General features: G+C 28.4%; 1 protein-coding gene and 1 pseudogene across 1 annotated transcript; both read right to left on the minus strand.

The window, feature by feature from the left end:
• Window positions 1–383: 383 nt before the first annotated feature.
• Window positions 384–4,543, minus strand: LOC105627385 (maltase 1-like). Its single transcript, XM_012208668.1, is given in 11 exon segments — window positions 384–459; window positions 792–1,118; window positions 1,199–1,354; window positions 1,356–1,453; window positions 2,034–2,213; window positions 2,303–2,416; window positions 2,450–2,527; window positions 3,550–3,756; window positions 3,758–3,817; window positions 3,995–4,193; window positions 4,365–4,543. Coding segments are annotated over 11 exon segments (1,674 nt in total).
• Window positions 4,544–7,404: 2,861 nt separating this feature from the next.
• On the minus strand, window positions 7,405–10,739 carry LOC105627387 (annotated as a pseudogene).
• Window positions 10,740–13,785: the final 3,046 nt, after the last annotated feature.

Raw genomic sequence — 13,785 nt, forward strand, 5'->3', positions numbered from 1 at the left:
ATTCATGACATAATGAAATCATGAACATTTGCTGGTCGATATTTAACATTATTTAGTAGATACAAATCTACTGAATCATATGCTAAAATCAAGATTTTTTATTTATATTTACATAATTTGAAATAATAAATCAATAAAACAGAATATGCGAACAGAGTTTCAAATTAGACAAAAATTCCAATTATATACACAAATATGACAAAAATGTACAATTAATTCTTTTTATTCAAGAATTGCTTGCTCAAGTTATATCTTTTTATTGCAAGAAAAATTACAATTTACAAGTGCAGTTACAATTATGCAGTTAACAATTTTTCTAGAATATATAGTAGATAAATATAATTAGAAAGTTATGTATTTCTATAGACGTGTATACTGCAGCTTTATAGCATTAATATGGATGTGCATACTACAGCAGCTTTAGCAGACAGAATTAATTTCTTCACATCAACCAAATTCCTATAAATGCAAAAGAACAAACATGAATTATTACTAATTAATTTATACAGAATTTATATAAAAATAATTTATATAGAATTAATTGATTTATATTAAAAATATATATATTTTTTCTTTTCAACATTATAAAATAATATTTTTTAAAATAATTTCTTTAAAAATTCTATAAACAATTTCTTATCAAAATATTATTTGAAGAAATATTTTTTATAGCAGTAGTAGCTCTATCTGAGAACAATTTCTATATAAACAACTAATTAAAAAATAAAAATTATTTATTTTTGCCATTAATTAACTATTTATATTTCAGAAAATGCATAAATTGTACTCACTGTGTCACTTTAGAACCCATACTAGAGACTTCGATCTTTAATATCGGAGGAAGTTTTTTTCGTGACAAATCGATAACTTGTTCATCATCACTGAAATTAATTAGAAGCAACACGACGCGGCTACCATTGTTTCGGATTATACCTAGAACAGTGTCATTGTTTGTCGTAATTGATTTATAACTTCCTTCAGTAAGAGCCGGTTCAGTTTGGTGCATGTGGACTAAGTTCTTGTAAATTTTATAGCGCAATTTGACTTTCATCTGTTTTGTCCGATTTAATTCCTTATAGTGATTTATCGGAAGCCACGTCGAATGTGCTGTAATAATAAATAATTAAATAGCAGGATTTTAGGAAAATATTTTATTTATTTTCACTAAATACTGTGATGGACACAAATTTGTCCTTTATCTGCATTTTTCATCGCGTCCCATTGGAATGGCGTGTGTTCAGAATCACGAGACACACTCTTATAATGCTCTTTACCCGCAATATGCGCTTGAAGGTCCTGTATGTCTTCCCAAAATATATCTCTCTTGTCCACCATGCCAATTTCATCACCGTTATGTCACTACCAAGCCTGGCAAGACCATAGACAACATGATCATTTGATCCGATCTATCAGGACAACGAGAGGCAACTCGGGAATTATCATGATTTCTCATCTGAAAAAAGATTTATATTATGTTGTTGCTTATAAAAAAAAATGAGGAAATTCTTATTTTTATGAAATGGAAGATAAATCTGCTCTTATGCAATAGATTCATCAATAAAGATTTCATCAATTAAGATTTTTTTAGAATTTCTTATATTATATAGATTCTTTAATTTATAAAGGAATAAAATAAATAATTTGCAATTTGGATCTTTTCTATTCTATAGATTTTAAATGATAAAACTGGTCACCTATACACATTTAGATAAAAATTTCTCATAACTTTTTCACAGTATTCCTGTTTCTTTCTCATAATAAAAAAAATGTCTTTAAAATATTTGTCTATAAATACTAATTTAAATACTATATATATTCTTTAAAATATAATGCAACGCACATATTGTAGTATATTTAGCTTTAAAAATAAGACAACTAAGACAAGATTCACACATCGCCATTATATCATAATAATTTACAACTGCATCTCGCTGCGTTTTGTAACAAACAATAAAAATATTAAATATATATGTATAATATTAAATTTATGTTTTCATTAAGATAATGATAATTTCATTCATATAACTACGTACCGCCCAATTTGCAATTTTACCTCTTGGCATCGAATTCATCCACAGATCGATTTGTTGTTTAAATTCTTGCACAGATTTTGGATTAAGATTTGTAATAAAATGGAAATTAAGTGGAAGAAAGTCGTAATCGTAATATTGCATAGTATGCTTAGGATCGATGTATGCCTCCATCACCATCAACTAAATCAGAAAGAAAACATGCACAAAGAATAAAACACAATAAATAGTTTTAATAAAAAAATAAACAAAATATCGCGTATATCGTTCACCTTCTGATCCTGATTATGTTTTAAAGCATATGAGTCCATAAAATGTCTCCATTCTCTAAACAACTTATAAGTATCGATTAAATTCATGGTGTAATTGTGCTCCAAATACTTATAATTTCGCGACGTCTACACTTTTAGGTTCATCTCGCAATTCTGATAAATAAATGGAGCCGAATCAACGCCGAATCCGTCTACACCCAAATCCAACCAAAATTTTAAAACTTTCTGTAATTAAACAAAAATGTTTTTGAAATTTGTGATAATTCTGCTGTGATTCTTTTTATTAATCGTTTTTATACATATTTTTCTAATTAAAATCTACACGAATTTACATTTTATAGATATAAACTCATTTTTATATTTATACATTTTTCATATATGTCATAAATGTTAAATAAAATAGTTCAAATAATAAATTAAAAAATTAAAAGTATTGTGTAATAAAAAATTAAGACCAATAAATTTTTATAATAATGAATTATGTAACTTATTGAACTAATTTATTTCATTATACTTCCATATTATAAAATAAAAAAAAACAGTAATCACAAACAGCAGAAAAATTTATGTTAAGTTTTATATTAAATTTTATATTAAACAAATAATTTGAATAAGAAATGCTTTTACACAAATTAATTAGCGTTCCAATTATTGTGTTTTAATTTCTATTAATCTTCGTTTGTATACACTTTAATATTTGACAATTTCGAAAGTCTTAAAATTTTTTATTTATGTTTCATATTAATAAAATATTAATATATTTATTTAATAATTATATTATTAATATACAATAATAAGATTGGAAATAAGACTGTTTATGTTAGATACGTTACTTTAAATATGAAGTGCACTATAGTCTAAATCAACATTTTAACATTCAGACCGTAGTGACGCTTCGTATTTAAAGTAATATATTATTAATATATGCAGTAAGATTTATTATTATAGTTTATTAAAATTGTAAATCATAATTTATTACTTTTATCAGTAAAATAAATAAAATTAAGTGTTTTGAGTTATAGGAGTATCTTTCAAAAAAAAATACAATATAATAACAATCAATCAATCAGTCGTCGCCCTATTACTGGGGATTATGACCTTTCCTGCAACCGACTTCATGTCAAATTAAAAAATTCACTTGGGATAATTACAATCCCAAGTAAATGGTATCCCATTACTTTCCCCATCGCAAACATAGTAACATAAAAATAATTTAAATTAATTAATAATAATTTATTTACACTTACTAACATCTCCATTCTTATTGCAGAATTACGGAAATTTAAATCCGGTTGTCTATACTCAAATTGATGTAAATACCACTGATTTAGTGATTTTACATAAGTCCACGCGGATCCACCAAATACATTAATCCAATTGTTAGGCGGTGTTTTATCGTCATTATTTCTGCCGTCTACCCATACATAATAATTATACTTTTTATGAGCCTTAAAGAGCCTTTTGGAATCATATATGCTTATCAGATGTATGGTTCGGCACAAAATCGAGAACCATCTGTAAGAATATTGTAAAATAACTCCAAAGTAGCAATAAAAAATAAAAAATAATAAAAAATGTTTTTATAAAATCAAATAAACAGAGATAAAAAACTTTAGTGATATTTTATATTTAAATGTAATTATAACACAAAAAATTTATATTTATAAAGGTGCAAGATATTAGTCATCGCACTTTTAAACTGAGCTTTTTAGCGTGCGCCAGAAGAGTTTTAAAATCTTTCAATGAATCAAAAATTGGATCGATGTCAACAAAATCGGATATATCGTATCCAAAATCAACCATAGAACTTGAATATATGAGCGACAGCCAAATCGCATTGATGCCAGTTTCCGCAATATAATCCAACTTCGAAGTTATCCAACTTCGAAGTCTGACAATGCAAAAAATACAGATTTAATTATCGTCATTGTTATTATGCTCGAATACTTTCAATTTTCAGATAAACATTTTCAGATTAGGTATATAAAATTGTACAATAATTAATCCAATAGAATTGTAATTGTTATATATTAATTTAATAATTCATTATTCTTCATTAAACAAGACATAACAGTAAGACACAGTTAGTATATGCTTACCCTTTAAATCGCCTATTCTATCGGCATCTAAGTCACAACTTTTCGGATAAATCTGATAGACAACGCTATTGTTCCACCATGGCTTATTATGAATCTTAGCAAAAGAACCATTTGCAAAGAGCAAAAAAGCATACAAGCACATCACCAACAATATAATGCTTGATCTCAAAATTGTTTATATGTAACAGTACTCGGCACGAATGCACTTCTTGATTTTTGACTCGACTCCACCTTCCTCTACTCTCCTCATCTCATCGTCCCGCGCGCAGTACTTGACATTTAGGAGTGTATAATACTTATAGACATGCAGTCCACCCACTTCGGATACTCACGCTGTAAACTTCATTCTATCTTTTTTTTTTCGTTACATATCTATGATAGAATGAATAGAATGAAGCAACGTGTAAGCGCTCAATTTTATACGCGTTGCTTCATTCTATCTTAGTTATGTAATGAAAAGGAAAAGATAGAATGAAGTTTACAGCGTGAACAACCCAAGCGGGTGGATGTTTACGAGCGATTATTATACGCTCTTAAGCGTCATTTATATTGCGCGCTGGACGATATGATGAAAAGAATAGGAAGGCGAAGACAGATCGAAAATCGGCCGAAAAATGCAAATCGTGCAAAACCTTGATATATAACATTGGCGAAGAGAATTATATTGATATCTTTCTTATCGATAGTGCTTGACAATATATTACGCTACCTCAACATTGCATTCAAAAAGAAATAAATAAAAAATATTAAGTCCATTATCACTATAATTACCTAACTGGAATTTTTCCATCATAATAATTTCCATGACAAAAAGCTGATATTTCTTTGAACAATTGAAAAATTAATGAGTCTGACATATGGTTCGTTACATAACCAAGAATCACCCAAACATCATGCATATTTTAAGTCAGAACATAAGACGTTGTATGTTCAAATGTTAGGCATACATATACTGACTGATCATTTATAAGTATGATGCATCATACTTATAAATCTTTTAGATCTTTTAGGGAGATATTAGTTGTTTATCACGATAGAAAATCCATACACAATGATCATAGAGTTATCTTGTTACGTTTCATTTTTCACTCGGAGTTATTTTAAAGTAATTCCGATTGTTTAATTAATACATAACATTTAAATCAATGGCGATACGTTTTTTTCGTCAGCTCAAATAAAAAATAATAAATACGTTATATAAGATATATATACATTATATAAGATATATATACTAAAAAAAAATTTTAATTTCAAAGAAATATCTCTTTATTCATATTCAAAAAAATTATTTCTTTGGATCAATAAAAAGAACTATGCCCAGTTTGGGCTCCGATTGAATAACATTGAGACTTAGCTAGGATTATAGAGCATAAAAAAAGGATTAAAAAGTATGCATAACTTTGTAAAATGAGTCCCTTGAGTGCAATTGTTCAAACTTCGCTATTATGATCATATTTTGTGTACCATGTAGGATTGGTTTTATTCGATTTCTCGAATCATCTAGTATTTGAAATATGTCCAATCTTGACGAAGACAACTAAAATCTTTTTTGAACCCCAAATGAATAGTTATATAAGTAATATATATATTAATCGATGAAGAGGAGAGAGAGAGAGAGAAAGAGACACTCAAAGTATGAAACAAAGTATGAAACATTGTTTTGACAAAGAGGCTGCGGTTCAGTATTTTTAACTGTAACGTCTTTATGTTATGACCTATATGTACGAAATAAAAAAACATGAATAGAGCAGTGGAATCATTTGGATCATAAGATAATTAATATATCTGAAATGTACATTTTTTGCTACTTTTGCAGTTTTATTAAAATAGAATAAATGTTGATAAAAGGTGAAGATTTAAAGAAGACTTAAAATGATTTTTCAATTATGATTTATGGAGGATTCAATTTCGCTACTAATTGTAAGTGGCAATAATCATGTAATAAATACGCAGTGATTCAATAAATATCAATACTGATAAAAGAGTTTCTCGTCAAAATCCATATTAAATAAATTCATGACGTTATGAAATCATGAACATCCGCTACTCAATAGCGTTATTTATAGTAGATATAAATTTAAATCTATTGAATCATGCATATTTATTATCTGTCACTTACAATTAATGAGTCCCTTTTGTATATATAATTGAATCCCTTTTGTATCATGATTTATATGCTAAAAATCAGAATTTTTTATTTAGACTTACATAATTTGAAATAAATCAATGAAACAGAATAGCGAACAAAGTTTCAAACAAAGTTTCAAACACAGTTTTAGACAAAAATTCCAATTATAAGTACACAAATATGACAAAAGTGTATAGTTAATTTTTTTACAAGGATTTCTGTACTTAAGTTATGTCTTTTTTATTGCAAGAAAAGTTATTGCAAGAAAGCACAAGTACAGTTAACAAATTTTAGAATATACAGTAGATAGATATAGTTAGAAAGTTATGTATTTATATGGTCGTGTATATTACAATAGCTTGAGCAGATAGAGATATCTTGTTTACATCAATCAATTTTCTATAAACAGAAGAACAGAAATGAATTATTATTATTATTAGAATTATTACTATATAATAATTAATTTATATAGAACATATTTTCTTTCAACATTTATAACATAATGTATTTTTAAAAATAATTTCTTTAAAAATCTATAAACAATTTCTTACCAAAATATTATTTGAAGAAATATATTTTTTATAGCAGTAGCAGTTCTATCTGAACAATTTCTGTACAAACCACTAATTAAAAAACAAAAATTATTTATTTTTGTCATTAATTAACTATTTATATTTCAGAAAACGTGTAAACTGTACCCATGTGTCACTTTGGAACCATATTGGAGACTTTGACCTTCAATTTTGAAGGAAATTCTTCTTGCAATAAATCGATAACTTGTTGTTCATCATCACTGAAGTTAATTAGAAGCAACACGACGGCTATCATTATTTTGGATTATACCTAGAACAGTGTCATTGTTTGTCGTAATTGATTTATAAACAAACAGAACCAGCCCTTCTTTCAGTAAGGGCTGATTCTGTTTGATGCATGTGGGCTAAGATCTTATAAATCTTGTAGTGCGATTTATCGGCTGCCATCTGGTTTACCAGATTCAATTTCATATAGTTCTGATGTACTGGAAGCCACGTCGAATTTGCTGTAGCTAAAACCTGTAAAGATAAATAATTAAATAGCCGGATTTTGGAAAAATATGTTATTCATTTTACTAAATACACTGTGGTGGATATAAATTTATCTTTTATTATCCTGCATTTTTTTATCGCGTCCCATTGAAATGGTGTGCGTTCAGGATCACGGGACGTACTCTCAAATTTCTCTTTATCCGCAATACACTCTTGAGGGTCCTATGTATCTTCCCAAGATATATCTCTCTTGTCCATCATGCCAATTTCTTCACTGTTATATGTCACTGCCAAGACCATAGACAACATGGTCGTTAGGATAACGAGAGGCAACTCGGAGATTATCGTGATTTCCCATCTGAAAAAAATTTATATCAAATTAGTGCCTATAGAAAAAAATAAGGGAATTCTTATTTTTATGGAATGCAATTAAGATAAATCTGTTGTAATAGATTCTTCAATAATTTTAAGAGCTTTTAGAATTTCTTATATTAAATAGATTCTTTAATACAAAGAAATAAAATAAATAAAATAACAAGGCAATTCAAGGTTGCTGAGAATCAACGCGAAAGAAAACGGAGTCACTCACAAAAGTGATGATATTCTCAATAAACTTCAACCTTCATGCCATAGAGCTTTGGAATTTCTTAACTATATTCAATACTATATTCAATAGAATTGTTAATGTGCCATTTTATACAGATATGATGTTTCTCCGACTAAACCGTCTCGAATATGTCTAAGCAATTTCAAATTAACAAGTAATTTGAATTTATCCTTGGCAGATCCTTGGCACTGCTTAACCAACATAATTTAGGATATTTATGAATGCTGAAGAAAATTTCAAAGTGAGTTAAATAAAGAAGACTTCAGAACAGTATGAAATAATTTTTTCATATTTTTTGCAACAATTGCGCTGACTTCCAGTAGCCTTGAATTATAGTTGCTTTGTTATTTTGAAGAGAGAAAATCCAAGCTTAACATATTTATTTAAAATAAATAACTTGCAATTTCAGGATTTAAATCGATAAAATTGATGATATTTGTCAATTATATACATTTAGATAAAAATTTCACGTAACATTTACAACAGCTTAAGCATCTTGTTGAGTTTTATAACAAAATAATAAAAATATTAAATATATATATGTAATATTAAATTAATTTATTTAAATTAAATCATCATTATCTTCATTAAGATAATGATAATTTCATTCATATACATGTAACTACGTATCGCCCAATTAGCGATTTTACCTCTTGGCATCGAATTCATTCACAGATCTATTTGTTGTTTAAATTCTTGCGCAGATGATGTTGCGTTTGTCACATTTGTAATAAACTTGAAATTAAAGGGAAGTAAATTATAATAGTAATATTGCATAGTGCTTAGGATCGGAGTACGCCTCCATCACCATCAACTAAATCAGAAAGAAAATTTTACAATATGTACAAAGAATAAAACACGATAAATGATTTTAATAAAAAAAAAGAAACAGAATGTCGTATATCATTCACCTTCTGAGCCTGATTATGTTTTGATATGAGTCCACGAATTTTCGCCACTCTCCAAACAATTTATAATATCGATTAAATCCATGGTATAAATATACTTCAAATACTCTCGCGACGTGACACTGTCTACGTTACTTTTAGATTCGTCTAGCAATTCTGGATCTTCATAAATAAATGATGAAGGCGCCGAATCAACACGGAATCCGTTTATACTCAAATCGAACCAAAATTTCAACACGTTCTGTAATTAATCAAAAAGATTTTCAAAAATTGTGAGAATTAATAATTCTAAAATAACACCTTCTTAATTCTTTTATACATATTTTTTTAATTGTAATTTGTAAATTTTAATTGTATTTTTTAATTTGTATTTTAATTATAAAACGCACGAATTTATATTTCAACTTTATTTTAAAGATACAAACTCATTTGTACATTTTTCGTATAATATACAGGGAAATGTGTCTGGAAATAATCGCCAAATATTTCATGGGCAGATAGAACGGACTAAACTGAATCGAAAAGTTTTTTATCATTTTGTAAATTTCCCCAATAGTTAATGAGATATTAATCCTTAAAGATAGCCGAATACGCGCGCTCGCCCGGCCTACTACTACAAAGTGTATATGCCTACCAATCGCTTGGCGCGTGGGCCTTGAGAGTTGGGGATTGGCTGGTAAGCGCCTCGCGCCGCGCACTCCATAGCTCGGACGGCGCGCTTGCCAGGCTATCTCCGCTCCCCACGGCCCACACGCCAAGCGATCGGTAGGCGTATACATTTCGCAATAGTATTCGGCAGTTGTATATATTATATATCATATTGTACTTTTTTCTCATTTGTAGCGTTTATAGTCCGGAAAAACAATTCGTGCAGTTCGAAAAGACTACTGTGCATCTATATCTGCAAGTACATATATAGTATATATATTAATTAATAATTCAAGCTTAAATTATTTTAAAGCAATGAAGATCCAGCTTCGACCGTAATAAGCATTTTAAATGTCTAGTATTTATTGTGAATTTCTCACATATGCAGACTAAAATAAATATTATTAATTATAATTATAATACAAAAAATTATATACATAAAAATTATATTCATAAATATGCAAAATATTAGTCATCGCACTTTTAGATCAAGCTTTTTAGCGCGCGCCAGAAGAGTTTTAAAATCTTTCATCTTAAAATGAACCAAAAATTGGATCGATGTCAACAAAATCGGATATATCGTATCCAAAATCAATCATAGGACTTGTATATATGAGCGACAGCCAAATCGCATTAATATCAGTTTCCGCAACTTCGAAGTTATCCCTGACAATGCAAAAAATACAGATTTAATTATCGTCATTGTTATTATGCTCAAACTTTCAATTTTTAGATAAACATTTTCAGATTAGGTATATAATTGTACAATAATTAATCCAATAGAATTTGTAATTGTTAATTTAATAATTCGTTATTCTTTATTAAACGACATAACAGTTAGTAACACAACAGTTAGTAGCATATGCTTATCCTTTAAATCGCCTATTCCATCGACATCTAAGTCAGAAATTTTTCGGATAAATCTGATAGATGTTATTCCACCATAATTTATTTTGAATCTTGCAAGCAAAAAAACTGTTTGCAAACAGCAAAAGAGCACACAAATGAATCGCCCACAACATGATGCCGTTTGTGTTTGTCAAATCTCAAAAAAATTTTATATAATAATAGCAAAAAGAATCGATATCATTTCCTTGTGTTTTTGATTGTCCTTTCGATTGTGCTTGATAAAATTACATTGCCTTAACGTCAAAAAGAAATAAATAAAAAATATTAATAGATTAACAGAAAATTTTTCCATTATTTTGATCGAAATTAGATATTTCGCATACGATATGTATAGTTTATTAAATAAATTTATTTCAGATATGATTGCGCGCTTTTCGGACTTTCGACACAATCACTCTGAAATGCTACTACTCTCTCCTAAATTTATACTAAATTAAATTAGAAAAATTATAAAAAACTTATTGCAAAAAATATTACCTCAGCCAGAGTTTAAATCTAGAACCTCTCTTTTTCTGAGACGAGAAAAAAAGAATTCTTATTGCATCTGATAATGAATTTATAATCGATGATATATCACTGAATTCTTTTTAAACTCTTTATGTTATCTGGGAAAACACAAAATTAAGACGATATTCTAAAAGCAACCGTAAATAAACTGCTTCCTTTCTTCAGCTCCAACACATCATTTATAAAACCATTTACATTTTTGGTAATATCAGAAGAATAAATTCAAGAGAGCAATATTAAACCCCTTAGCATGATGACTCCAGTATATTGTTAGTATGGAGTATTCCATACACTGAATGATTCAATGTAGGGAATTCCATACTAAATTTCATATCTGTATAATATTTGGTCGAGAAGAAATTTAGAAATTATAATTTAGGAATTACAAACATACAAAAAATGCCACTGCATTGCTTGAAGGATGTAATGCAATATCTTTTTTACATGACAATCCCGAGATCAGAGATCTTGTATCAGAATATATAAAATTTATTCGCGTTCTTTTAACGATTTCTACATCAACTTGTTCGAATAAAAGATCATTTTCTTATTTAAGACATTTAAAAAGTTATATTCAATCGACAATGAAACAAAAACGTAAATCATATTATGACATTATATATGTATCGAGAAATGATCGATCGTTAAATAGTATAATAAGTTAAATGGGCTCATTAATAATTTTATTTAAAAAAAAATAAAATTAGAGTGGCTACTTTTGCCATATAAAAAAGATATGTATCAAAAAATATATTTATCCCCCCCACCCTCGTTTTCTTTCCCTCAATCTATCTTCGGGAACTTCATACACTGAAAAATTTTACTTCGCCGCCCTTAGCCTTTTTAATGATCTGAAAATATTACATCTAATACTTGATGGTCTCTAAGCTCCAATGAAAGGAGGCTCTGTCTTGTTGAAACATGATATTGGAATGCAAAATATAATTTGCAGATAAATAGTTTTATGTGCAGATGATTGTCAAAGGTTTTACTAAAAGAAAATAGTTGGATAATTTTATTATGCATAAATCTGTACCAAACGTGGCTATGCCTTCTTTTGAAAGATGTCAGAGACATAGTTTACTCTATCAAAGTCCCAAACATAATTTTTACGTAATCGAATTGTAACCGCTATTGATAACTAAAGACATAAGCTACAGCATACTTGGTGTGAAATAGAAAATCTCGATATTCTTTATGTTATTAAAGATTCATATACAAGTTTATTAATTTTTTATAAGAAATGTTATAGTTGTCATTCACAATAAAAGTACCCAGAAAAAAACATATACATGCATTTACAAAGTTGGGAACGTTATATAAATATAATTTATATAAATATTTTTTTTAAATAACACGTTATCGTTATCACTACTTACTTCCTTTCTCAATCATTACCATTATTATTAATTTTTAAAAATAACATGTTATTGTTCCTGTTTAATAATGAATTTTTGTATTAATTGTTACGTTTTTGCAATGCAAAAGAATATTAGATTTTAAAATTACATTATTTAATCAATATTAAATATTAAAAGCTAATCTCTATATAAAGTATTCTAAAATTCACCCGGGAAATAATGTATATATAATATATATACATAATATATATACAGGGTGTTTGGAAATAATCGCCAAATATTTCATGGGCAGATAGAGCGGACTAAACTGAGTCGAAAAGTCCTCTACCATTTTATAAATTTCCCCAATAGTTAATGAGATATCCTTAAAGATAGCCGAAAAGATAGCGCGCTCGCCCAGCCTACTGCTGCGAAATGTATATGCCTACAGATCGCTTGGCGCGCGGGCTTTAGGAGTTGAGGATTGGCTGGCATGCACCGCGCACACCGTCGCAAGCCACCATAGCTCGGACGCCAGGCTATCCCCGCTTCCCACGGCCTAAGCGCCAAGCGATCGGTAGGCGTATACACTTCGCAGTAGTATTCGGCTCTCTCGTTAACTATTGGGGAAACTTACAAAATAATAAAGGACTTTTCGATTCAGTTTAATCCGTTTTACCTGCCTATGAAATGGCGATTTCCAGACACCCTGTATAATGAAATAATAAAATTATACATGGATACGTTTTATATATATATATATATGTATGTATAAAATATGTCATTTTTATATATAATTATATATGAAGCATTTTTTCCTAGAAAATTAAAATACTACAACAAAAGTTTTTGAAAAAAAACAAATTAAAAACTTAAATTTATCATTTTTCATTTTTGAATAGTAATATTTAAAATATACTCGTAAAGTTTAAAACTGACCAATTATAGATTACAATTAAACAGTGTCGTTGTCCATGAATCGCCATACGCGATTACTGTAATTATATCGATGCGTGACTAATGGACAAATAATCGTTTATCTATAACTAGCCAGTTTTACTCTTGTATCTAAAAAACTTATACTCAGAATGATAAATGGCAATTTTTTTTCAAAAATTTTTTTGCTGTAATATTTTTATTCAAATTTTAGGATATCTTGTACATAAGTATAAATAGCAAATGACGATATTATAATTCGGAATTCAAATAGAAGTTTGTACTTTTATACAGACACGCGCGCGCGCGCATGTGTGTGTGTATGTGTGTGTGTGTGTGTGTGTGTGTGTGTGTGTGTGTGTGTGTAGTAAGTAAA

The sequence above is a fragment of the Atta cephalotes genome, assembly GCF_000143395.1.
Source record: "Atta cephalotes unplaced genomic scaffold scaffold00008, whole genome shotgun sequence".
Lineage (NCBI taxonomy): Eukaryota > Metazoa > Arthropoda > Insecta > Hymenoptera > Formicidae > Atta > Atta cephalotes.